Source organism: Narcine bancroftii, chromosome 13 (assembly GCF_036971445.1).
Source record: "Narcine bancroftii isolate sNarBan1 chromosome 13, sNarBan1.hap1, whole genome shotgun sequence".
NCBI lineage: Eukaryota > Metazoa > Chordata > Chondrichthyes > Torpediniformes > Narcinidae > Narcine > Narcine bancroftii.
The window spans coordinates 73,416,433-73,440,200 of record NC_091481.1 but is presented as its reverse complement, the minus strand read 5'-3'; the positions used below and the strand labels follow the sequence as shown (position 1 = coordinate 73,440,200).

Here is a 23,768-nt window from a genome sequence, read left to right as displayed (position 1 = left end):
AAGTCATGGTGGATCTGGGACAGTTAAACTCACTTCATGGCTGCAATACCTGGAGAACTACCCCCTTTTCCAGTTTCCGCACAACGAAGAATGAAGAATAAAAGCAGATTGCATTTGATTTTACATTTATGGTAACAGAGTAAAGTGGAAATGCTTCCCTCACCGTCCCCGAAGGGAACTCTCATTGAGTCTGTAACTGTCCTGTCTTCACCCATTCTATTTTCTTCTTGATTCCATAGGCATCAAGAGTTAAATTGGCATGGCGCCTCTTCAGCTGCTCCAGCTGGTGCTGTAGTCTCTCATTGGTGTCTACATGGTCCTCAAGGTCACGAAGCAGCAGCTTGTTGCACAGCAGGCCGCACTCCTGCTTCAGCTTGAGGTTGGCTGAACGGACTTTGTCCCGTGCTTGCTTCATCTTGGTCAACACCTTCCTCTTCTGCAACAACACCAAGTGCAGACTAGGTTCCCATATTAAACCCCCCCCCCCCCGCCCCCCAGGATGGTGGGCTGATATTCACCCTCTACAGAGATCGCACCAGCTCAAAGCACAAACAAACTGGCTGGCTGAACATCCACCACCCCCCCATTCTAACCTCTCGACCCAACCATGCACCCTTTCCCCTTTCAAGGATTTAACCAGCTCTTTCAAATATCGCACCTGAATCTGCCTCCATTACCTGGCCCCAGCCGTGCTCTACACAATTTAATCACTCATGCAGAAGTAATGCCGCATTTGGTTCTTTTGCCAATCATGTCATTGACCTTTCTGCCAATGGAAACAATTTCTCTCTCACAACAGGAACAGCTTCACCCCCAAATAGTCTGTCTGCACCTGTCCGATTTCAAGGATCCAATGAGCATCCTGATCCATATGGTCCATTTCTGTCCAGATGTCATGCTCTCTCACTGCCACAGCTGTGATCCCCATGTTACATCCTATAGTTTCTCTAGCAGTTTTGTGTAATCAGCAGATTTTCCTATTTAACCCCAGCTTGCTGCCCAATCTCTTGGACCCCCACCTTTCCCACAAATCGTATAACCATATAACAATTACAACACAGAAACAGGCCAGTTCGCCCCTTCTAGTCCACGCTGAACACCTTCTCCCACCTAGTCACATTGACCCGCACCCGGCCCATAACCCTCCACACCTTCCGTGTCCATATAACTATCCAACTTTTCCTTAAATATTAAAATCAAACCCGCATCTACCACTTCAGCTGAAAGCTCATTCCACAATCCACCTCATGTTTCCCCTAAACTTTTCCCCCTTCAATCTCAATCCATGTCCTCTTGTTTGAATCTCCCCCACTCTCAATGGAAACAGCCAGTCCACATTGACTCTATCTGTCCCCCTCACAATTTTAAATACCTCTGTCAAATCACCCCTCAATCTTCTACACTTCAGGGAATAAAGTCCTCGCCTATTTAACCTTTCCTTTTAATTCTCACCCTGAAATCCAGGCAACGTTCTTGTCAAACTTCTCCGTACTCTCTCTATTTTGTTTAGATTCAGCGACCAAAATGAGACAATATTCCAAATGTAGCCTCACCAATGGCTTACACAACTTCAACATGACATCCCAACTCCTGTATTCAATACTCTGATTTATGAAGGCCAACACATCAAATGCTTTCTTCACCAAATGCTACCTACATGTGGCTCCACTTCCTGGGAATTATGTACCACAATTCCTAAATCCCTTTGTTCTACAACACTCCCCAATTGTCTACCATTAACGTGTATGACCCTTGCTGATTAGTCCTACCAAATATAGCACCTCACATTTATCAGTATTAAACTTCATCTGCCATCTTTCAGCCCACTCTTCTAACTGTTCTATATCCCACTGCAAACTTTGAAAACCTTCCTCACTGTCCACAACACCACCAATCTTAGTATCATCTGCATACTTACTAATTCAATTTACCACCCTATCATCTAGATCATTAATATATATGACAAACAACAAAGAACTCAGCACCGATCCCTGAGGCACTCCACGAGTCACATGCCTGCAATATGACAGACAATTTCCCCCCACTTCTCTGGCATCTACCATCCAACCATTGTTGAATCCATTTCATTACTTCAACATTAATACACAAGGCTTGAACCTTCCTAACTAACCTCATGTGGATCCTTGTCAAAAATCTTACTAAAATCCATATAGATAACATCCACAGCCTTCTCCTCATCAACTTTCTTAGTAACCTCAAAAAACAAACTACCATGTACAAACCGTGTTGACTACTCCTAATCAATCCCTGTCTTTCCAAATAATTGTATATAAAGAGTAGCTTAGTGTAGATTTATGGAGCAGATTCGATGGGCCTCGTGGCCTGGTTCTGTTCATTTGTCTGTGAACACCTCAAAAAACATTCTCCATTAACTTACCCACCACCAATGTCAGATTCACAGGCCTATACTTACTAGGTTTACTTTTGGAGTCTTTGTTAAACAGCAGACCAACATGAGCCATCCTCCATGGCCAGTGACATTTAAAATATTTCTGTCAGAGTCCCTACTATTTCTACCCTAAACACTCTCAGGGTCTGAGGGAATATCTTGTCAGGACCTGGAGATTTATCCACCTTGATTCTCTTTAAAATAGCCAGTTCTACCTCCTCATTAATCTGTGTATTATCCACGACCTCAATACCAGATTTCCCCAATTCACCTGGCTCAATATTCCTTTCCTTAGTGAATACTGAAATTTTTAAAAAAATTTCCCCCATCTCTTCTGACTCCTCCCAGAGCCGACCCCTCTGATCCTCAAGGGGCCCCATTTTATCCCTCTTTTACTTTCAATGTACCTGTAGAAACGCTTTGAATTTATTTTTACCTTGCCTGCCAAAGCAGCCTCATATCTCCTTTTAGCCGTTCTAATTTTTCTTTTTTTTTTGCAAACTTTACATTTCTCAGGCACCTCATCTATTCCCTGATGTCTATACCTGTTGTACACATCCCTCTTCCTCTGAATCAAATTCCCAATATCCCTTGAAAACCAAGGCTCCCTATATTTTCTCACCTTTCCTTTAATCCTCACAGGGACACACCGACCCTGTACTCTCAAAATTTCTTCTTTGAATATCCTCCATTTATCTGTTACATCTTTCCATGAAAATAAATTATCCCAATCCACACCCTCTAAATCCTTTTGCATCTCTTCGAAATTTGCCTTATTCCAATCAAGAATCTCAACCTAAGGCCCAGCCCTATCTTTATCCATTATTAACCCAAAACTAATAGTATTATGATCACTACATCCAAAACATTCCCCAACACAAACCTCTATCACCTGACCTATCTCGTTCCCTAATAGGAGATCCAATATTGCCCCCTCTCTAGTCGGTTCTTCTATGTATTGATTTACAAAACTTTCCTGAATACATTTGACAAACCCCAACCCATCCAGCCCTTTTACAGGATGGGCGTCCTAGTCAACGTGTGGAAAGTTAAAATCTCCTAACATCACCGCCTTATGTTTACTACATATATGCTACCTCCTTACAAATTTGCTCTTCTAATTCCCTCAGCCCATTAGGGGTCTATAATACACTCCCATTAATGTTTTCATGCCTTCCCATTCCTTCCTTCCACTCAAATCATCTCACTGGATGAGTCGTCCAATCTATCCTGACATAGGACTGCTGTTATGATTTCTCTAACAAGCAATGTGGCTCCTCCACCTTTTATCCTGCGTGTTCTATCACACTTGAAACAACAGAATCCTGGAACATTTAGCTGCCAATCATGTCCCTGCTATAACTAAATTTCACTGATGGCTACAATATCATATTTCCATGTATCTATCCATGCTCCATTTATCTGTTACATCCTTCCATGAAAATAAGCTCATCCCCCTTTATTACCATGCTCCTTGTAATGAAATATATAGACTTGAGAGAATGCCCCCCACATTCACTTCTTTGATTACTACTTTTACCATCACCTTTCCCCCCCCCCCCCCCCACCTTCATTAACTTTAATATTCTGGTTCCTCTCCCTTTTTAATTTTTTTTTAATTTAAGGTTAGACCTACAGCACGGTAACAGGCCCTTTCGATCCACGAGACCATGCTGCCCAAATACCCCATTAACCTACAACCCCTGTACGGTTTGAAGGGTGGGAGGAAACTGAAGGAAACCATGTAGACACGGGGAGAACGTGCCAACTCTTTACAGACAGCACTGGATAAAAGTGTTGGGGATAGATGTTCTTCTATCCTAATCTCCTCACTCACATTTTGATTCCCAACCCCCTGCCAAATTAGTTTAAACGCTCCCCAACAGATCGAGGAAACCTGTCCCTTTTGTACAGGTCAGACCTTCCCCAGAAGAGATCCCAATGATCCACAAATGTGAACCCCTACCCCAACTCTTTAACCACACATTCATCCACTTCATTTTCCTACTCCTACCCTATCTAGCATGTGGCACAGGCAGCAATCCCAAGATTACCACCCTTGAGGTCTTGCTTTTTAATTTCTTTCCTAACTCCATATATTCTTGCCAGCTTCCCAGAGCCCTCCAGATGTCAGGACCAGGGATATTGGAATGAGATACATGGATGCTGTTAGGTCTAAAACCAAATTCAGGTCCATATCCACCATATCCAGCCCCAGACACAACAGTACAGTACTGATGGGCAGTACTGTTACTGTAATGCAATGGTGTACTGTAATAGCGACAAGAGTTAATGTTTATCATTGGATATAATACTGCTGAGCACAGATCTGTATCTCCATACACTGAGGTTTGGTACTGGTGGACACTAGGGTATTGGGGGATCTCGCAGTGTCCATAGAAGCTCATCTTGAGAAAGGGCACAGGCCCGAAACATCGGAAATATATATTTACCTCCTATGGACGCTGCAAAACTGGCTGAGTTCCTCCATTATTTAACTAGAATCACAGCATCTGCACACTTTTGTGTTTCACTGTACTATGGTGCACAGGGGGATTAGATCACTCATTGTATAACACAGGGGTACAGTACTGGTGGACATGTCACCACCATTGAACACAGGGGGACAATTCTGGTGGGCACATCTACTACTGTGGAACACAGGGTACAGCACTGGTGGACACGTCTATAGGGTACAGTACTGGAGGAGACATCTACTACTGTGGAACTCAGGATACAGTACTGGTGGGGTCATCTACCACTGTGGAACACAGGGTACAGTACTGGAGGAGACATCTACCACTGTGGAACTCAGGGTATAGTACTGGAGGAGACATCTACCACTGTGGAACTCAGGGTACAGTACTGGAGGGGACATCTACCATTTGGAACTCAGGGTACAGTACTGGAGGGGACATCTACCACTGTGGAACACAGGGTACAGTACTGGAGGGGACATCTACCACTGTGGAATACAGGGTACAGTACTGGAGGAGACATCTACCACTGTGGAACACAGGGTACAGTACTGGAGGAGACATCTACCACTGTGGAACTCAGGGTATAGTACTGGAGGAGACATCTACCACTGTGGAACTCAGGGTACAGTACTGGAGGGGACATCTACCATTTGGAACTCAGGGTACAGTACTGGAGGGGACATCTACCACTGTGGAACACAGGGTACAGTACCGGAGGGGACATCTACTACTGAGGAACTCAGGGTACAGTACTGGAGGGGTCATCTACCACTGTGGAACTCAGGGTACAGTACTGGTGGGGACAGGTCTGTCACTATAATTTAATAGGGAAACAGTAAAGCTGGAAACAGAATCAACTCACAACACAGGTTGTTGCATGTTTATTCCTCTATTCTGCCAAAAACCCTCTCTGAGTACCTGGTCTCTGTGTTACTAGTTGCTCTCCAATCCCCTTCCATGCATTCTGTCCCGAGTTCTCCCAGTGCCTACAATCCACCCCAGACCCTGAACACGCTACAGAAGATGGTCCCTCCTTGCATTTCTTTCATCTCCCATCTGCAGTTCCCACTTGCTCAGCAGCCACACTTTACTTCCATTACCTGTGCCACAAAGGCCTCAACTTCCCGCAGTTGAGTTTTCTTCTCCTTGTTCTCCCTCTCCATGTACTCCAGCTTTTCCTTGATGTGCGTCAGCACTTCAATCTTACCTGCTATTTTCTTCTTCATTTTTGTAACTTCCTGTAAAATTAACACCAGGGCCTTGCATCGATATCTCAAAGAACAATTTTTAATTTTTTTTTAAATTTAAGGTTAGACCTACAGCACGGTAACAGGCCCTTTCGATCCACGAGACCATGCTGCCCAAATACCCCATTAACCTACAACCCCTGTACGGTTTGAAGGGTGGGAGGAAACTGAAGGAAACCATGTAGACACGGGGAGAACGTGCCAACTCTTTACAGACAGCACTGGATAAAAGTAAAATAAAAAGCAATGGCCTCGTTGCGCTAAAGTTTCAAATTTGAAATCCAGCTGTAAACATAAGTGATTTTATATCTTCCATTGTTTCTGCTCCTTTGAACGGATCCCTACTTCACTGAAGTATAGAAGCAAGGGATCACATGTTACACAGGAGACAGTAGATGCTGGAGTCTGGAACAACTACCAATCTGCTGGAGGAAGTCAGTGGGCCAAGCAGCATCTGTGCAAGAAGAACAATGGTACCACATATTTCACCACCATCTGTGAACAGGACTAGAACAGGAAAACAAAGGCAAAGTACCACGGACACTCCAACGCTGATCTCAACATCTGCAGTACTTTGGCTTTAATGATTTCACCGCCACATCTCCAACAGGAATTATATCTTAAAGAAACACAAGACCCGCTGATGCTGGAATCTCGAGCAAACAATGATAAACTGGAGAGGTCCAAAGAGATGGAGAGAAACCATCGGTCCATGTTTTGGGCTGGGACACTTTATCAAGACTAGGATGGAAAGGGGAGACATTAAGCATAAAAGGGAGTGGTGGGTGGAAGGGCCAAGAGGTAATAGGAACAAGGACAAATGGTGAAGATATAAGTAGGGGAAGAGTAGAGTGTGTGGGGTGGGGTTCTGAGAGAATGGGAGCAAATATAGGACAGATGGAAAGTGGAACCAGGTGGGAATTACCTTGAGTCACTATCATAGGGTAACATAGGAAGTAGGAACATGAGTAGGCCAAAAATGGCCCATCGAGGCTGCTCCGCCATTCAATACGATCATGGCTGATATCATTTATGTCCTAACTCCACCAACCTGCCTTCTCCCCATATCCCCTAATTCCTCTATCACCTCATTCGGCCCATCAAGGCTGCTCCGCCATTCAATACGATCATGGCTGATCTCATTTATGACCTAACTCCACCAACCTGCCTTCTCCCCATATCCCCTAATTCCTCTATCACCTCATTCGGCCCATCGAGCCTGCTCCACCATTCAATACGATCATGGCTGATCTCATTTATGACCTAACTCCACCAACCTGCCTTCTCCCCATATCCACTAATTCCTCTATCACCTCATTCGGGCCATCGAGGCTGCTCCGCCATTCAATACGATCATGGCTGATCTCATTTATGACCTAACTCCATCTACCTGCCTTCTCCCCATATCCCCTAATTCCTCTATCACCTCATTCGGGCCATCGAGCCTGCTTCGCCATTCAATACGATCATGGCTGATCTCATTTATGACCTAACTCCACCTACCTGCCTTCTCCCCATATCCCCTGATTCCTCTATCACCTCATTCGGCCCATCAAGCCTGCTCCGCCATTCAATACGATCATGGCTGATCTCATTTATGACCTAACTCCACCAACCTGCCTTCTCCCCATATCCCCTAATTCCTCTATCACCTCATTCGGCCCATCGAGCCTGCTCCGCCATTCCTTAAGATCATGGCTGATCTCATTTATGACCTAGCTCCACCTACCTGCCTTCTCCCCATATCCCCTGATTCCTCTATCACCTCATTCGGCCCATCGAGCCTGCTCCGCCATTCAATACGATCATGGCTGATCTCATTTATGACCTAACTCCACCTACCTGCCTTCTCCCCATATCCCCCAATTCCTCTATCATGTAAAAATTTATCTAACTGAATTTTAAATATGTTTAATGAGGCAGCCTCAGCCACTTCCCTGGTTAGAGAATTCCAAACATTCACTACTCTCTGGGAAAAACTATTTTTCCTCATCTCTGTCCTAAATCTACTCCCCCGAATCTTGAGACTGTGTCCTCTCGTTTTAGTTTCCCCGGCCAGCTCAAAAAACCTTCCTACATCTATCCTATCCATACCCTTCATAATCCTATATGTTTCTATAAGATCTCCTCTCATTCTTCTGAACTCGAGCGAATACAATTCTAGACGATTTAATCTTTCATCATAAGTCAACCCCTTCATCCCAGGGATCAACCTAGTAAACCTCCTCTGGACCGTCTCCAAAGCCAGTATATCCTTCCTCAAACATGGAGACCAGAACTGGACACAGTACTCCAGGTGCGGTCTCACCAGTACCTTATACAGTTGCAACATTACCTCCCTACTCCTGAATTCAATTCCTCTAGCGATGAAGGCCAACATTCCATTTGCCTTCTTAATAGCCTGCTGCACCTGCAACCTAACTTTTTGCGATTCATGCACAAGCCCTCCCAAGTCCCTCTGCACAACAGCATGCTGTAGTTTTTCACCCTTTAAATAATATTCAGCTCTTTTATTTTTCTTGCCAAAGTGGATAACCTCACACTAACTAACATTGTACCCCATCTGCCAGGCCTTTGCCCACTCATCCAGCTTAACTCTATCCCTCTGCAGACTCTCCACATCCTCATTACAATTTGCTCTTCCACTCAATTTGGTGTCATCCGCAAACTTGGCGACACCACATTTTGTCCCCTCCTCCAAGTCATCAGTGTAAATGATGAACAGTTGTGGGCCTAACACTGACCCCTGCGGCACCCCACTTACCACTCTCTGCCAACCTGAAAAACTCCCATTTATCCCGACTCTCTGCCTCCTGTCAGACAACCAATTTTCAATCCAGGCCAATATACTTCCCCGGACTCCACTTTCCTGTAACTTACTGAGAAGTCTCTTGTGCGGCACCTTATCAAGCGCTTTCTGGAAATCCAAATATACAACATCAACCTGTTCCCCTCTATCCACCGCACCCATTATATCCTCAAAGAATCCTAACAAGTTTGTCAAACAAGATCTTCCCTTTCTAAAACCATGCTGCGTCTGCCTGATTGAACCCTTACGTTCCAAAAGTTTCACTATTTCATCTTTAATGACGGCTTCAAGCATTTTTCCAATTACAGACGTCAAGCTAATTGCCCGATAATTTCCAGTCTTCTGCCTACATCCCTTCTTAAAAAGTGGCGTGACATTTGCTGTCTTCCAGTCTGCCAGGACCTGCCCAGAATCCAAGGAATTTTGGTATATGATCAGCAAAGCCACGGAAAGGCTCCCTCTTGTCCTTTGCAACTCCCCATAATTAATCCACCTCAGACAGATTTATCTGCCTCTAAATGCATTTACGTGTGGATTTCTGCTGATCAGTCCTCTGGATATGATGACTTACACTCCAAAGTTTTGAAAGAAGTGACTTTTAAGATATTGGATAGACCAGTTGTGACCATGTGAGGGATTCACACCAGGCTGCAGACTGCTGGAGACTGGCTGAAGGGGTACCAGGTATCGGACTGGGCAGAGGGCACTGAAGGATTCCTGATCGGGGTCAGAGGTTCAGATCTGGAGCTCAGGTTGCCCATGGTTTGGACTGGACTCTGTGTGACTACAGAGGCTGTGGGTGAATCCACGGACACTCAATGACTCTGAGGGGACTTTCCTTTCTTATTTTTTCTCTGACTGTAAGAGGTGCTTCAGGCAGTTTCTGCCAATGGCGAATCTGTCCGTCTTATGGCAGATGACAACAAATTCCTTGTAATATTGCACTGTCTCTCTTACAAGACAATAAACTGAATCTTGAAATTCTCTAGATTTGGTAATGCTCCCAGATTGGATAACAGCAAATGTAACCCTGCAGCTTCAGAAACCAGAGAAAGAAAAGAAAGAACAGGGAATAATATAGTGAAACAGGAAAGTCTGCAGCAGGCTCTGGGGTTGAATGCAATGCAATAAATGTGCAGGAGAAACTCAGCAGGACACGTAGCATCGACAGACAGTAAATAGTGACCAACATTTCAGGTCTGGACAGAGGGCTCATGTCTGAAACGTCAGATGGATAGGTGGGATCCGTTGAGTTTCTCTAACATCTTTGTGATCCCATACAGGGATCTATAAAGCAACGAGCCTGACATCAACAGTGGAGAAAAAGCATGAATCTAGGAAAATTCTAGGAAGTGAGCACAGGCCAAATAGGAAATAATTGTAGGAACGAGCATGGAATTCTGAAAGCAGGAACTTGGGGTTTAACAAGAGTGAAACACAATAGAGGCTGCAGACGCTGTGATTGTAGTAAACACACAGAAATGCTGGAGGAGCTCAGCTGGTCTCACAAGGTCCATAGGATATATTACTGACATTTGGGACTGAGCCCTTCCTCAAGGGTTTAACAAATCTGTTGGAGTTTCTTTTGAGGCAATGGGCAGAGATTATGAGGCTTAATGGAGAAGATGATTTTGGACTTTCAGAAGGCCCACAGTAAGATGCCACACCAAAGGTTACCAAACACAATTATAAGAAGTGATGATTATCATGTAACATGCAAGATTGTGATGAAGCTTGGCAATCTGGATGCTGAGGACTGGGTGTCCTCCTCGAGCGACATTTTTTATTTAAACAGTAACATGTCCTTTGGCCCACAATGTCTGCAGCAAACACGGTGCCACATTCAACTAAATCTCTTCTGCTTTTACTTGAAACATATCATTCCATTCCCTGTATATTCAGACATCCATTGAAAAGCTTCTTAAATGCAACCTTTGTGTCTGCATCCACCATGACTCCTGGCAGCCCATTTCAAGCACACATCTTTCTTTCTGTACAGAAAGTGCCCAACACATCTCCTTACCTTATCCCACTCCCTCACCTTAAATGCATACACTCAGGTGTTTGACATTTTTATCCTGGGAGAAAACTTCTGATTGTTTATCCCCCTGTGATTATCTAAACTCCTGTCAGGTCTCCCTCAGCCTCAAATGCACCAGAGAAAACAACCAAGGTTTCACCGACCTGTCCCCATTGCTCATACCCTCTCCTGCAAGCAGCATCCAGTAAATCTCTTCTCTACCCTTTCCAAAGCCTCCACATCCTTCCAGTAATAGGACCATAAAATTGGCAGAGAAGATTACTGGAGTCTCCCTCCCTCCCCCCCATCGAATGATCTACTGGAATTGTTGTCTGAAGAAGACATGCAAAATCATTGAGGTTCCCTTGCACCCTGCACATGGCATCTTTCAGCTGCTCCTGTCAGGAAAGAGATACAGGAGTATTAGAGGCAGCCCCAACAGGCTGAGGAACAGCTTCTTCCCTCGCACAGTGAGAATGCTGAACGACCAAAGGAACTGCTCATATAAACTATCCAAGACTCTACTATGTACAAAACAACATTTATTTGTACATGTGAAATATTTGTCCTGAATATTGTTTGTCTGTGCATGCAGACACAGGGAGAACATACAAGCTCCAGACAGACAGCACTAGCTTCAAACCCACCTTGCTCGTGCTGTAACAGTGTTGCGCTAACTGCTACGCTAACCGTGCCTTAATAATGATAGGCTGCAGGCACAGTGATTGTAATAAACAAACCAAAATGCTGGAGGAACTCAGCTGGCCTTTTCAACCTCTAAAGGAGGCAAAGATATATTGCCGATGTTTTGGGCCTGAGCCCTTCTTCAAGGAAGAATCAGGAAAGGCAGAAGCGGGGAATATTAGAAAGCCTCAGAATTCAAACAATGGGGAGGAATCCAGACCAACAAAGGGTGTTAATTTGATGTGATAAGGGACTAGTAGAATTTATCATGTCTGTGCAAAAGGGAATGGAAAGACGACGGGGGAAGCAGGGAGTGGAGGGTTTAACGAAAGCCATAGAAATTGATGTAACTGCCATCAGTTGGAGGGTGCCCAGTCGGAAGATGAGGTGTTGTTCCTTCAATTTATGGGTAGTCTCAGTCTGGCAGTGTATAAGACCATGGACAGACATGTCAGAAAGGGAATGAGATGGAGAATTGAAATGGGTGGCCACTGAGAGATCCACGCCATTGCTAACAGTGATGGTCCCTCTCCCTATCTCTACATCTCTCACACCTTCTGACCTATCTCCTCTGGACCCCAGCCTAGCATTACCCCTTGATATACATCATATTACCCACTCCTGGTCTTAAGGTTCACTTCTGAAATGTTGACTGATTGTTTCACCCCACAGATGTTGTCTGACCTGCTGAGTTCCTCCAGCAATTCTTTGTCTGCTCAAGGTTCCTGCATCTGTAGAATTTGTGGTTCTCTTTAAGTATTCCAGTTGAGTTAAGCTGACAGTTCAGTCAGGACAACTACTTGCAATACTCACGTGGTTTAATCTAACACTTATTATGATTCGCTTCTCTTGAAGTTGTCCACTAAATGAAATTACTGTAATGCTAACCCACACGGTCCATCTACATAGCAGATGTGATCGCCCTTGCTTACCTCCTTGCGTTCCTCAATCTTTTCGCTATAAGACTGGTTCTCGATTTTCAGCTGCTCGTAGTCAATCAGATTGAGTCCATCCGCCAATTCCTCCTTCGCCTTTAGCTGCTGCTCATAGTATTTGAGCTTATTCTTCATCTTGATACTCAGGAATCGAATATGCCTCATCTCCTGCTCTTTCTGCTCCTCCACCTGTTGGATTCGTTCCAATTCCTGCACATCCACACCCACACATACACCACATACGTGCACAACCATGACCACACATCCACACCAAGAAAAAAAGATATGCACTGTATTTATTTGCCTGTAATTTTACTTTGAGTTTAAGAGCTGCTCTCGTATGTTTGGGATGAAGATATTTGATGGAGTGCAGTCTTTGCATTGTATTGAAACCAGGCCCTCCCGGATCTGGGAAGGCTTGATATTGATCCTGGACCTAGCTTTGCTGAGTGTCTCTCCCCCAACCATGAACATTTCTCATTTAATTCACCAACAGTTTCAGGGCTGTCATCCTAAATGCTCGTGGGAAGAAAACTGAAAGACCTGTGAATCATTCTGTAACTCCCAGATGAAATTCTAAAATTGCTAGTAATTTAGTGCTTTCTCGCATCACAATGTTTTAGTTAAATTAGCTTGTACCACTTCGACCCCCTCGACCAGGGTCACCTCTCTATAAAGCTCTTCCTTGCCAAAACCCAATAAGGTGCTCCTCAGAGGGGGGGGGTGCCTTGTTTTTCTCATTCTGCCATGTGCTTCCTTTGAACACAGAATGTACTTAACCATTATTCCACTATCAAGGGATGCCTCTTTTAGTCATTAGCAGGATGAAAATAAAATCTTGCTTGCTTTTTCCTCCAGTCTACAAACGTTCTGTTTTTAAAAAAAATTATTTCTATTCTCCCTCCCTCCTTCCTTCCAGAATGTCATCATTAACAGTCTAGTTTTTGCAGAGATGAAAGACTGGCTTGGTGGGCAGAACAATGCTAGTGATGGAAGAGTTGTGTAAACACAAAAGGGCAGTGTTTTTAAACATCTTCAGGATGCAAGGGGAGCAGCTACATTGACTGACACGTGGCCGAACCCTTCAATATACTCAGTAGGCAACAGCCTATTCTTTCTTATTCATCGTGTGAAAAGGTGCCATATAGAGTAACGATGAGAAGTTCCAAGCTTGGGCCAAACTGCAGGGAATTTCTGGGTGAGGTTCAGACCATGATTATAGAGTTTTGCTGTGCCCTCTACAGCCATCTGTCTACTTGTTACATTGAATCAGATTAGCAGCTTGATTGCCTGATCATGCCTCATGTAATCTCTCCAACCTCCTTCCTGTTCTAATGCAGCCATTTCCTAACTTCATTGGAGTCGCCAGCCCTTCACTTTCAATTTTCCCGTTTCAAACATCAATTTTCATTTGGTCAGGAGAGAAAATCAAGAGATTTGTCAGCAGGAGGAGTGACATCTAATTCAAATTATGTTCTGTTGCAAATGAAACACATTATGGGAAGCAGCATGTCTATCGCTGCTAGAAACCAAAGAGTAAGGATGAGTTTACCTGGAGTGCTGCTTGTCTTCCAGGTCGTTTGTTTATTGAAGTCTTGGCTGTAACTTTCTTCCTGGATTGGAACATCTTCCATGAATTATCTGTCAGCTGTTGCTGGTCCTCACATTTTTCAGTGAGATCGCTGATTCGTTCCTTCGACAACGCAAGCTCTTTCTTGTATGTAACCTGCACCTCAGCCAGAAGTTCTGTACCAGACAAGTGAACAGGGGTCACAGCGGGGCCACCTCAGTTTGTCTTTATCACTTGAAACTTTCTCTCCTTTCCTGAGGGGCAAGACCTATCTGTGGAAACTTGACCACTGATGCACATTTGTTCTATATATGTGTGGGCAGAGTCAGGAAGCTTCAAACTGGATTCTGCTCAGAGGTGACAACCCATGGTGAAACTATCTGCAGTATCTAGTTTTTACTATAGATATCTCTCCAATGTGTGAATCCCCTGAATTTTTCATCATGATTCTTTTGGGTTCAGTTGTTGACAACCCAGCTATTCCTAAAGGGGACTGCCTGCGGGGGCCACGGCACATTTAAGGGGAGGGGGCAATGACTGAAATAAAATCATTTTAATGTTTATATGTAGTCCATATAGAGTAGTACAGAAGAAACCATATAAACGTGACTGCTTCACAAAGTTTAAGAAAGAATCACCATTTAAATGGCATTCACAAGCCATCCAATACCAAGCTATTAGACTAGATCATAATCTAGGCCATCTATACAAATTAAATTATCAGCCATTAATGAAGAAATTACAAGATGACTTAGAACATTGGAAAGATTTACCACTAACACTGATAGGAAGGGTAAATTGCATTAAAATGAATATCTTCCCAAGGATACAATACCTATTTCAATTGTTACCAATTCCCTTAATAGAGAAATTCTTCAATGAGCTAAAGAAAATAATAAGGAAATTCTTATGGAAAGGGGGGGAAAACCGAGGATAGCGCTAGATAAATTAACAGAATGGTACAAACAAAGGGGCTTACAGCTACCAAACTTTAAGAATTATTATAGAGCAGCACAATTAAGATATCTATCAGATTTTTATCAAACAAGGGAAAAACCAGGTTAGAGCTAGATAAAATTGGGGAGAAGGTAACAGAACATATACTTTATAAGTGGGATGAAAAACTGGTGCAACATAGAAGTTCACCAGTACTGCAACATCTGCTCAACATTTGGAAGAAGATTCACGCAGAAAGGAAAAAAACAAATTACCAACTACCAAAATTATTATTGACGCAAAATCAACTAATCCCTTTCACAATAGATAACCTTTCCTTGAGAAAATGGGAGAGAAAAGGGATCAAAAGAATAGAAACTTGTTTTTTGTGAAATAATTTATTATCTTTTGAACAAATGAAGTACAAATATGGTATAACTCACGGTACAATGTTTGCATACCACCAACTGAAAACCTACTTAAAGGACAAATTGGGAAGCAGGCTGAGGTTACCAGAAGGAAGCAGCTTTGAATATGTGATTACAGACACAAAGATAATTAAAAGATTTATAACAAACATATACATCAAGCTGCAAGAGAACAAGATCTAAACATAAAGATAAAGAATGAAACATGGGAGAAGTTATGCTCAGGAACTATGAGAAATACAATAAACACGAGGTTACGTATGATACAATATAACTGGGTACACAGGCTATACATTACACCTCAAAAGTTAAATAAATGGGACCCAACAGTATCTGACAGATGTTTTCGCTGTAAAAAGGAAATGGGAACAACAATTCATGCAATTTGGACATGTGAGAAAGTGAAAAAATTTTGGGAAGATCTAAACCAGATATTAAATAAAATCACAAAAAGCAATATACCAAAAAACCCAGAGATCTTCCTCCTAAGTAACATAAAAAACAAAGAATTTGGACTCGATTTGGATGGTGCACAAAAAAGATTTGTTATGATAGCCCTAGCTGTAGCAAAAAAATGTATTATGTCAGCCTGGAAATTAGAAGATAACGAGAATACAACAATGGTATATAGAAATGAATAAATGTATTCCATTAGACAAAATAACCTATAATTTAAGAAATAACATCATAATATTTGAACAAATATGGAAGCCATACATGAAACATAATAGAGAAAACCTACCGTGGACATCTACCACCTAAAATGACAGAAGGAGAAGAGAATGAAAAGAACTGACTCAGTGGAATTTCTTGTTTATTTTTATTGAGTGACAACATTGTTTGACGAGTTTAATGTATCTTATATTCTGAACTTTAAATAAATGTGAGGGGAGGTAGGGAGGGAAGGAGGGGAGGAGGGAAGGGGGGAGAAAACAACACTATATATTTAAGAAGGAAAATATATGTATCTTGATCAATATGGTTTATAGTGTGAAAAATAAAAAAAAATTTAAAAAAGCTGCAAGAGAAAGAGAACGATGAAATAAGCTGTAAACCCAAACAAAAGTGGGAACAAGATGGAGAAAATTCTTAGAGATAGTACTTATAAACATCTGGATAGACAGGGTCTGATCAGGAGCACTCAACATGGATTTGTGGGAGGAAGGTCATGTTTGACCAATCTGATTGAATTTTTTGAAGAGGTAACTAGGAATGTGGATGAGGGTAACGCAGTGGATGTTGTCTATATGGACTTCAGTAAGGCCTTCGATAAGGTACCACATGGAAGGTTAGTTAGGAAGGTGCAGTCTTTAGGTATAAATTTTAAGATAGTCAAATGGATTGAACATTGGCTGAAAGGGAGAGGCCAGAGAGTGGTAGTGGATAATTGTCTGTCAGGTTGGAGGCCGGTGACCAGTGGTGTGCCTCAAGGATCTGTATTGGGCCCATTGTTGTTCGTTATATACATTAATGATCTAGATGATGGGGTGGTGAATTGAGTTAGTAAATATGCAGACGATACTAAGATAGGTGGAATAGTGGATAATGAAGAAGGTTTTCAAGGATTGCAGAGGGATTTGGGCTGCTTAGAAAAGTGGGCTGAAAAATGACAGATGGAATTTAATGCTGATAAGTGTGAGGTGCTTCATTTTGGTAAGAAGAATCAGAATAGGACATACGTGGTAAATGGGAGAGCATTGAGGAATACAGAAGAGCAGAAAGATTTAGGAGTAACGGTACATCATTCCCTGAAGGTAAAAACTCACGTGAATAGGGTGGTGAAGAAGGCTTTTAGTATGCTGGCCTTTATCAATCATTGCATGGAATATAGGAGTTGGGAGGTGATGTTGAGATTGTATAAGACGTTGGTGCGGCCTAATTTGGAGTTCTGTGTGCAGTTCTGGTCGCCTAATTATAGGAAGGATATAAACAGAGTGGAGAGAGTGCAGAGAAGGTTTACCAGAATGTTACCTGGGTTTAAGCATCTAGAGTATAGGGAGAGATTGGACAGATTAGGTCTTTATTCTTTGGAGCGTAGAAGGTTGAGAGGGGATTTGATATAAGTATTTAAGATTATGAAAGGGATAGACAGAGTGGATGTGGATAGACTATTTCTGTTAAGAGGAGGAAAGATTAAAACAAGAGGACATGAGTTAAGAATTAAGGGGCAGAGGTTTAGAGGTAACATGAGGGGGAACTTCTTTACTCAGAGAGTGGTAGCCGTGTGGAATGAGCTTCCGGGAGAAATAGTGGCGGCGGAGTCAATTGTATTATTTAAGAAAAGGTTGGACAGGTATATGGATGAGAAGAAGATGGAGGGTTATGGGCATTGTGCAGGGAGGTGGGACTAGAAAGGGGTGTTTGGTTTGGTGCGGACTAGAAGGGCCTAATGGCCTGTTTCCGTGCTGTAATTGTTACGTTATGTTATGTTAAGATCTAAACATAAAGATTAAAAAATGAAAAATGGGAAAAGCTATGCTCTGGAACTGTGAGAAATACAATAAACACGAGGTTACGCACGATACAATATAATTGGTTACACAGGCTCTATATCACGCCCCAAAAGTTAAATAAATGGGACCCAACAGTATCAGATAGATGTTTTCGCTGTCAGAAGGAAGCGGGAACAACAGTACATGTAATTTGGACATGTGAGAAAGTGGAAAAGTTTTGGGAAGATCTAAATCAGATATTAAATAAAATCACAAAAAAGCAACATACCAAAAAATCCAGAGATCTTTCTTCTAAGACAGGGGTGTCAAACTCAAATTCACGGAGGGCCAAAATTAAAAACTTGGACTAAGTCGAGGGCCGAACTAAATATTTATTGAAAATTTTCAACAACATCTGCATGTTTTCTCTTCTTTCAACATATGTAATGTTAAACTTTAGGATATAACTTTAGGAGGATAATGTTACAGGTCAGGAGTAGGTAGCTCAAGTTCACCCTTTGCTTGACCTGAGGGAAACATATTTGGTCCCTGTGGAGATGTAGTCAGCATTCACAGGCTGTGTCCATTTTGGCCTGCATCAGGACTCAGCATTTCCTGCTCACTCCTCAGGCTCTAGGCCTCTATTCACCCTCGACTCACCATCCCTCTACCTGACCAGTCCTTTACCCAACCTCTACTCACCCCTCACTCCACTCGCTCTGCCTCTACCCACCCCATCCTATACACGCCCCTCTACTGCCTCTCCCCTCAACCTGTTCCTCCCTCTTCCCGTCTCTCACCCTCTAATCACCCCTCCCCTACTCGCCCTGCCCCTCCCCTTTTACCTCTTCCCTATCCACCCCTCCTTCTACTCATCCCTCCCTCGAAATGCCCCTCGCACCACCATAACTTCCCCTGCCCATTACTCCTCACCTACACCCTCTGCCCCTGCTTACCCACCCACTCAGGCCCAGCGTGCTGCCGATCAGCCTTTGCGGACAGCCACCATCTCTCTCTTCACGTGCAGGGCCGAACCAGCCGTCCCTGGGGTCCGCGCGGGTGCAAGCGCTGAAGGGCCGCCTGGTGCCAGTCGCGCGGGACTCGCGCTGCTCGGGGGCCGTGCGCAGCCTGCCATGCCCGTCGCGCCGACAGGAAATCACAGACGCTCGCCCATCCGCCGCATCGCTCGACAGGTGGGAGAAGTGACTGGTTGTGTGGGGAGCCTTCCAACCGGCTTGCCGGCTGATGACATCGACAGACTTCTCATGTTACAATTTCTCGTGTTACAATGGGGAAGGATGTGCAATGAAGGGGGAGGATGGTGGGGGTGACATTACCAAAAAACAGCATCGGCGGGCCACCTCTAATACATTTTTGAAATTATCTTGCAGGCCAAATATAATTATATCGCGGGCCAAATTTGGCCCGCGGGCCAGAGTTTGACATGTGTGTTCTAAGTAATATAAGAAGTAAAGAATTAGGCCTCAAATTGGATGAAGCACAAAAAAGATTTATGATAGCCTTAGCTGTAGCAAAAAAATGTATTATGTCAACTTGGAAATCGGAAGAGAGCCTGAGAATACAGCAATGGTACATGGAAATGAATAAATGTATTCCATTGGAAAAAATAACATATAATTTAAAAAATAAAGTCACATATTCGAACAAATTTGGGAACCGTACATGGAACATAACAGACAGAGCCTAGCATGGACTCCACTCCCTAAAATGCCAGAAGGAGAAGAAGACGAAATGAACTGACCCAGTGTGTAAAAGAAGATGACACAATTTTCTTGTTTATTTTCATTGTGTGATGACATTGTTTAATGGGTTTATTGTATTTTATATGTTGAATGTTTCGTGGGTAGGGAGGGGGGTGGGATGGAGGGAGGGAAGGAGGGGGGAAAAAAAGGAGAGAAAATGACACTGTGTATATTCAAGAGGGAAATGTTTGTGTGTATTTTGGCTAATATGGTTCATAGTGTGAAAAATAAAATTTTTTAAAAAAACATGACTGCTTCATGGGGAATGGGGACCCATAAACTTTGAGCAGAGTCCTAAGGGAGCCATAGCCAAAAAAGGCTGGTCTAACCCATATTAGAATTCCTTCTGCTAGAGTTTATGCAACCATGATGAGGGGATTTTCATTTATATCAAACCCAAGCAGTGACTAGTTCAGGAGTATTTGTTTGAAAAGTATAGTCAGCTTTATTCTGTACCTTGTCCTAATCTGGCAGAATTTGAGTCCTCCCACAAAGGAAGTCATTGTGGTTAGTTTTCCCTAGCCTTACACATCTCTGAGGGAGTTCCTTTGCCCCAACCATTTGCAACTGCTTCAACAGTGACATGCCCTTCATCACACGGCAGAACCAGAGATATTCACCAATGGTCACACAATAGTTAATTCCTCAGAAAATGAACCAGCTCCACATATCCAAAATATGTTGACCTATCTTCCTCCAACATTCAATGATTATCACCACACACCCCACCATCAACATCGTGGGGGTCAACATAAACCACAAAGAAAGTGAGATCAGCCACATAAAAACTGAGGCTATGAGCAGGTGAGAGGCTGGATATTTTGTGATGTGATTAATCTCCTGGCATCCCAAATTCTTTTCCTCTAAAAACTTGAGCTGAGGAGTGTGAATGAAGAAGCTAGAACGCTTCCAAGGCACAGCAGTCCTCTTGACTGGCCCGGCATCCAGCGCCGTCCTCTCGACTGGTCTGGCATCCAGCGCCGTCCTCTCAACTGGCCCGACATCCAGCGCAGTCCTCTCGACTGGCATGATATCCAGCACAGTTTTCTCAACTGGCCCGACATCCACAGCCACAAATATTCTCATCCTCATTCCCTAGATTTAAACATTTCCTTGACACCCAATACATTATACATCCCAATTTTTGCCTTACCCATGAATTTCGCATAACGTTGATCATAATCTGCTTGGGGTTTCTTTAACTCAATCTTCGATTCGTCTGCTTTCTTCTTATAGTAAACAGCTAGCTTGTTCTGTATTTGGTTATTGTAGTTGTTCAACCTCTCCTGCTCGTCAAGCAACTCCTGAATAACATTGGAAGAAAAGGGACCTCAATCACCTGTGCATTTTACATTTGTGAATCTGCTTTCAAATCACTTGGTAAATCTGAATGAACTTGATGAGAATTTGCCATTGTTTGGTAGTGTATGGTTTAAGAATTGGAACAAATGGGTGCTTGAATAGTTTTGTTCAATTACAGAGCTGTACAACACAAAAACATGCCCTTCAGCCCAACTCATTCATACCAACCCAGTTGTCTATCAGAGCTAGTCCCATTCACCTGTGGTTAACCCAAACTACATAACTGTCCAAATGTCTTTTATATGTAGCTTTAGATAAACTACAATCCCATTGAAGCCTTAGATAAACTTCACTGTCCACTACACCACCAATTTTAGTGTCATTCACAAACTAACTAAACAATGCCAACTTCATATTCATGCTAACCATTGATACAAGAACAGTGAAACCAGTAATAATCCCTGTGGCAAACAACATGGGCCTCCAATTGGAAACATAACCCTCCATTGTCACCATCTGATTCCTCCCACCAAGCCCACTTTGTATCTAATTTGCTAGCCTATTCTGAATCCCAGGTCACATAATCTCCCTCACCAGCCAACAATGCAGTATCTCGTCAAAGACCTTGCTAAACTCCATCTAGACAAAATCTATTGCCCTACCCCAATCAATTTTCATGAATGAATTTTTTGAAGAGGTGACCAGGATCGTGAGATGATTTCCCACACTGACTATCCCTAATCAATCCTTTCCTTTCCAAATAATAACAGATCCTACCTCTCAGAATCCCCTCGAGTAACTTATCCATGACTAATGTTTAGCCTCCCAGCCTGTGGTTCCCAGGCTTGTTCCATGCATCAGGTTTGCTATCAAGTTCAATGGCTTGTAGGTACAGCCTAAGCCTAAATAGTTTGAACAACTGCCACTCATGGTCAACACTTCCAGTCCAATTTACACTCTCCATGTTTTCTGCTGCTATCGACTGATTCTCACTTTGCACACTCCTGTTACCATGTGTTGTTTCTTTTATTGTAATAAAGAAACTTGGGTTCTTTTACAGTTGTGGTGCGCTGTTAGCCAGAATCAGACACACACAAGCAAAGACTGTACAACAGGGTTTAATCCACAAAGACTTCCACAGAACCAGGTTGGCTGTGGCTGCAGCAACTCTGAGTGAGCCCTCGGGAGGCCGGCGCAGGCTTATATCCCGGAGGGTGAATGACACCCGACCGGCTGGGGCATGATCCATTCAGGCCAACTGATTGACAGCCGGCCAGGTGTTGTCCTGTCCCCTTACACTCCTGCAGGTACAGAGGTTGCCCCCTGCAGTAGGCCAGTGGTGTACCACCACAATAACAACTATTCTTCTTTGGCTTGGCTTCGCGGACGAAGATTTATTGAGGGGGTAAATGTCCACGTCAGCTGCAGGCTCATTTGTGGCTGACAAGTCCGATGCGGGACAGGCAGACATGGTTGCAGCAGTTGCAGGGGAAAATTGGTTGGTTGGGGTTGGGTGTTGGGTTTTTCCTCCTTTGCCTTTTATCAGTGAGGTGGGCTCTGCGGTCTTCTTCAAAGGAGGTTGCTGCCCGCCAAACTGTGAGGCGCCAAGATGCACGGTTTGAGGCGATATCAGCCCACTGGCGGTGGTCAATGTGGCAGGCACCAAGAGATTTCTTTAGGCAGTCCTTGTACCTTTTCTTTGGTGCACCTCTGTCAAGGTGGCCAGTGGAGAGCTCGCCATATAACACGATCTTGGGAAGGCGATGGTCCTCCATTCTGGAGACGTGACCCATCCAGCGCAGCTGGATCTTCAGCAGCGTGGACTCGATGCTGTCGACCTCTGCCATCTCGAGTACTTCGACGTTAGGGATGAAAGCGCTCCAATGAATGTTGAGGATGGAGCGGAGACAACGCTGGTGGAAGCGTTCTAGGAGCCGTAGGTGATGCCGGTAGAGGACCCATGATTCGGAGCCGAACAGGAGTGTGGGTATGACAACGGCTCTGTATACGCTTATCTTTGTGAGGTTTTTCAGTTGGTTGTTTTTCCAGACTCTTGTGTAGTCATCCAAAGGCGCTATTTGCCTTGGCGAGTCTGTTGTCTATCTCGTTGTCGATCCTTGCATCTGATGAAATGGTGCAGCCGAGATAGGTAAACTGGTTGACCGTTTTGAGTTTTGTGTGCCCGATGGAGATGTGGGGGGGCTGGTAGTCATGGTGGGGAGCTGGCTGATGGAGGACCTCAGTTTTCTTCAGGCTGACTTCCAGGCCAAACATTTTGGCAGTTTCCGCAAAACGGGACGTCAAGCGCTGAAGAGCTGGCTCTGAATGGGCAACTAAAGTGGCATCGTCTGCAAAGAGTAGTTCACAGACAAGTTTCTCTTGTGTCTTGGTGTGAGCTTGCAGGCGCCTCAGATTGAAGAGACTGCCATCCGTGCGGTACCGGATGTAAACAGCGTCTTCATTGTTGAGGTCTTTCATGGCTTGGTTCAGCATCATGCTGAAGAAGATTGAAAAGAGGGTTGGTGCGAGAACGCAGCCTTGCTTCACGCCATTGTTAATGGAGAAGGGTTCAGAGAGCTCATTGCTGTATCTGACCCGACCTTGTTGGTTTTCGTGCAGTTGGATAATCATGTTGAGGAACTTTGGGGGGCATCCGATGCGCTCTAGTATTTGCCAAAGCCCTTTCCTGCTCACGGTGTCGAAGGCTTTGGTGAGGTCAACAAAGGTGATGTAGAGTCCTTTGTTTTGTTCT

At 43.7% G+C, this 23,768-nt stretch overlaps 1 protein-coding gene across 1 annotated transcript in view; it reads right to left on the bottom strand.

The window, feature by feature from the left end:
- Positions 1 to 108: 108 nt before the first annotated feature.
- The window catches only part of cfap184 (cilia and flagella associated protein 184), a 33,294-nt gene continuing 9,634 nt past the window's right edge, over positions 109 to 23,768 (bottom strand). Inside the window, exons 9-13 of the mRNA XM_069907759.1 lie at positions 20,868 to 21,018; positions 14,138 to 14,331; positions 12,583 to 12,795; positions 5,991 to 6,128; positions 109 to 436 (exon numbers count right to left, since the gene is read on the bottom strand). Coding sequence (XP_069763860.1) covers positions 182 to 436; positions 5,991 to 6,128; positions 12,583 to 12,795; positions 14,138 to 14,331; positions 20,868 to 21,018 — 951 coding nt within the window. The 3' untranslated portion in view covers positions 109 to 181. The remainder of the gene's footprint in view (positions 437 to 5,990; positions 6,129 to 12,582; positions 12,796 to 14,137; positions 14,332 to 20,867; positions 21,019 to 23,768) is intronic.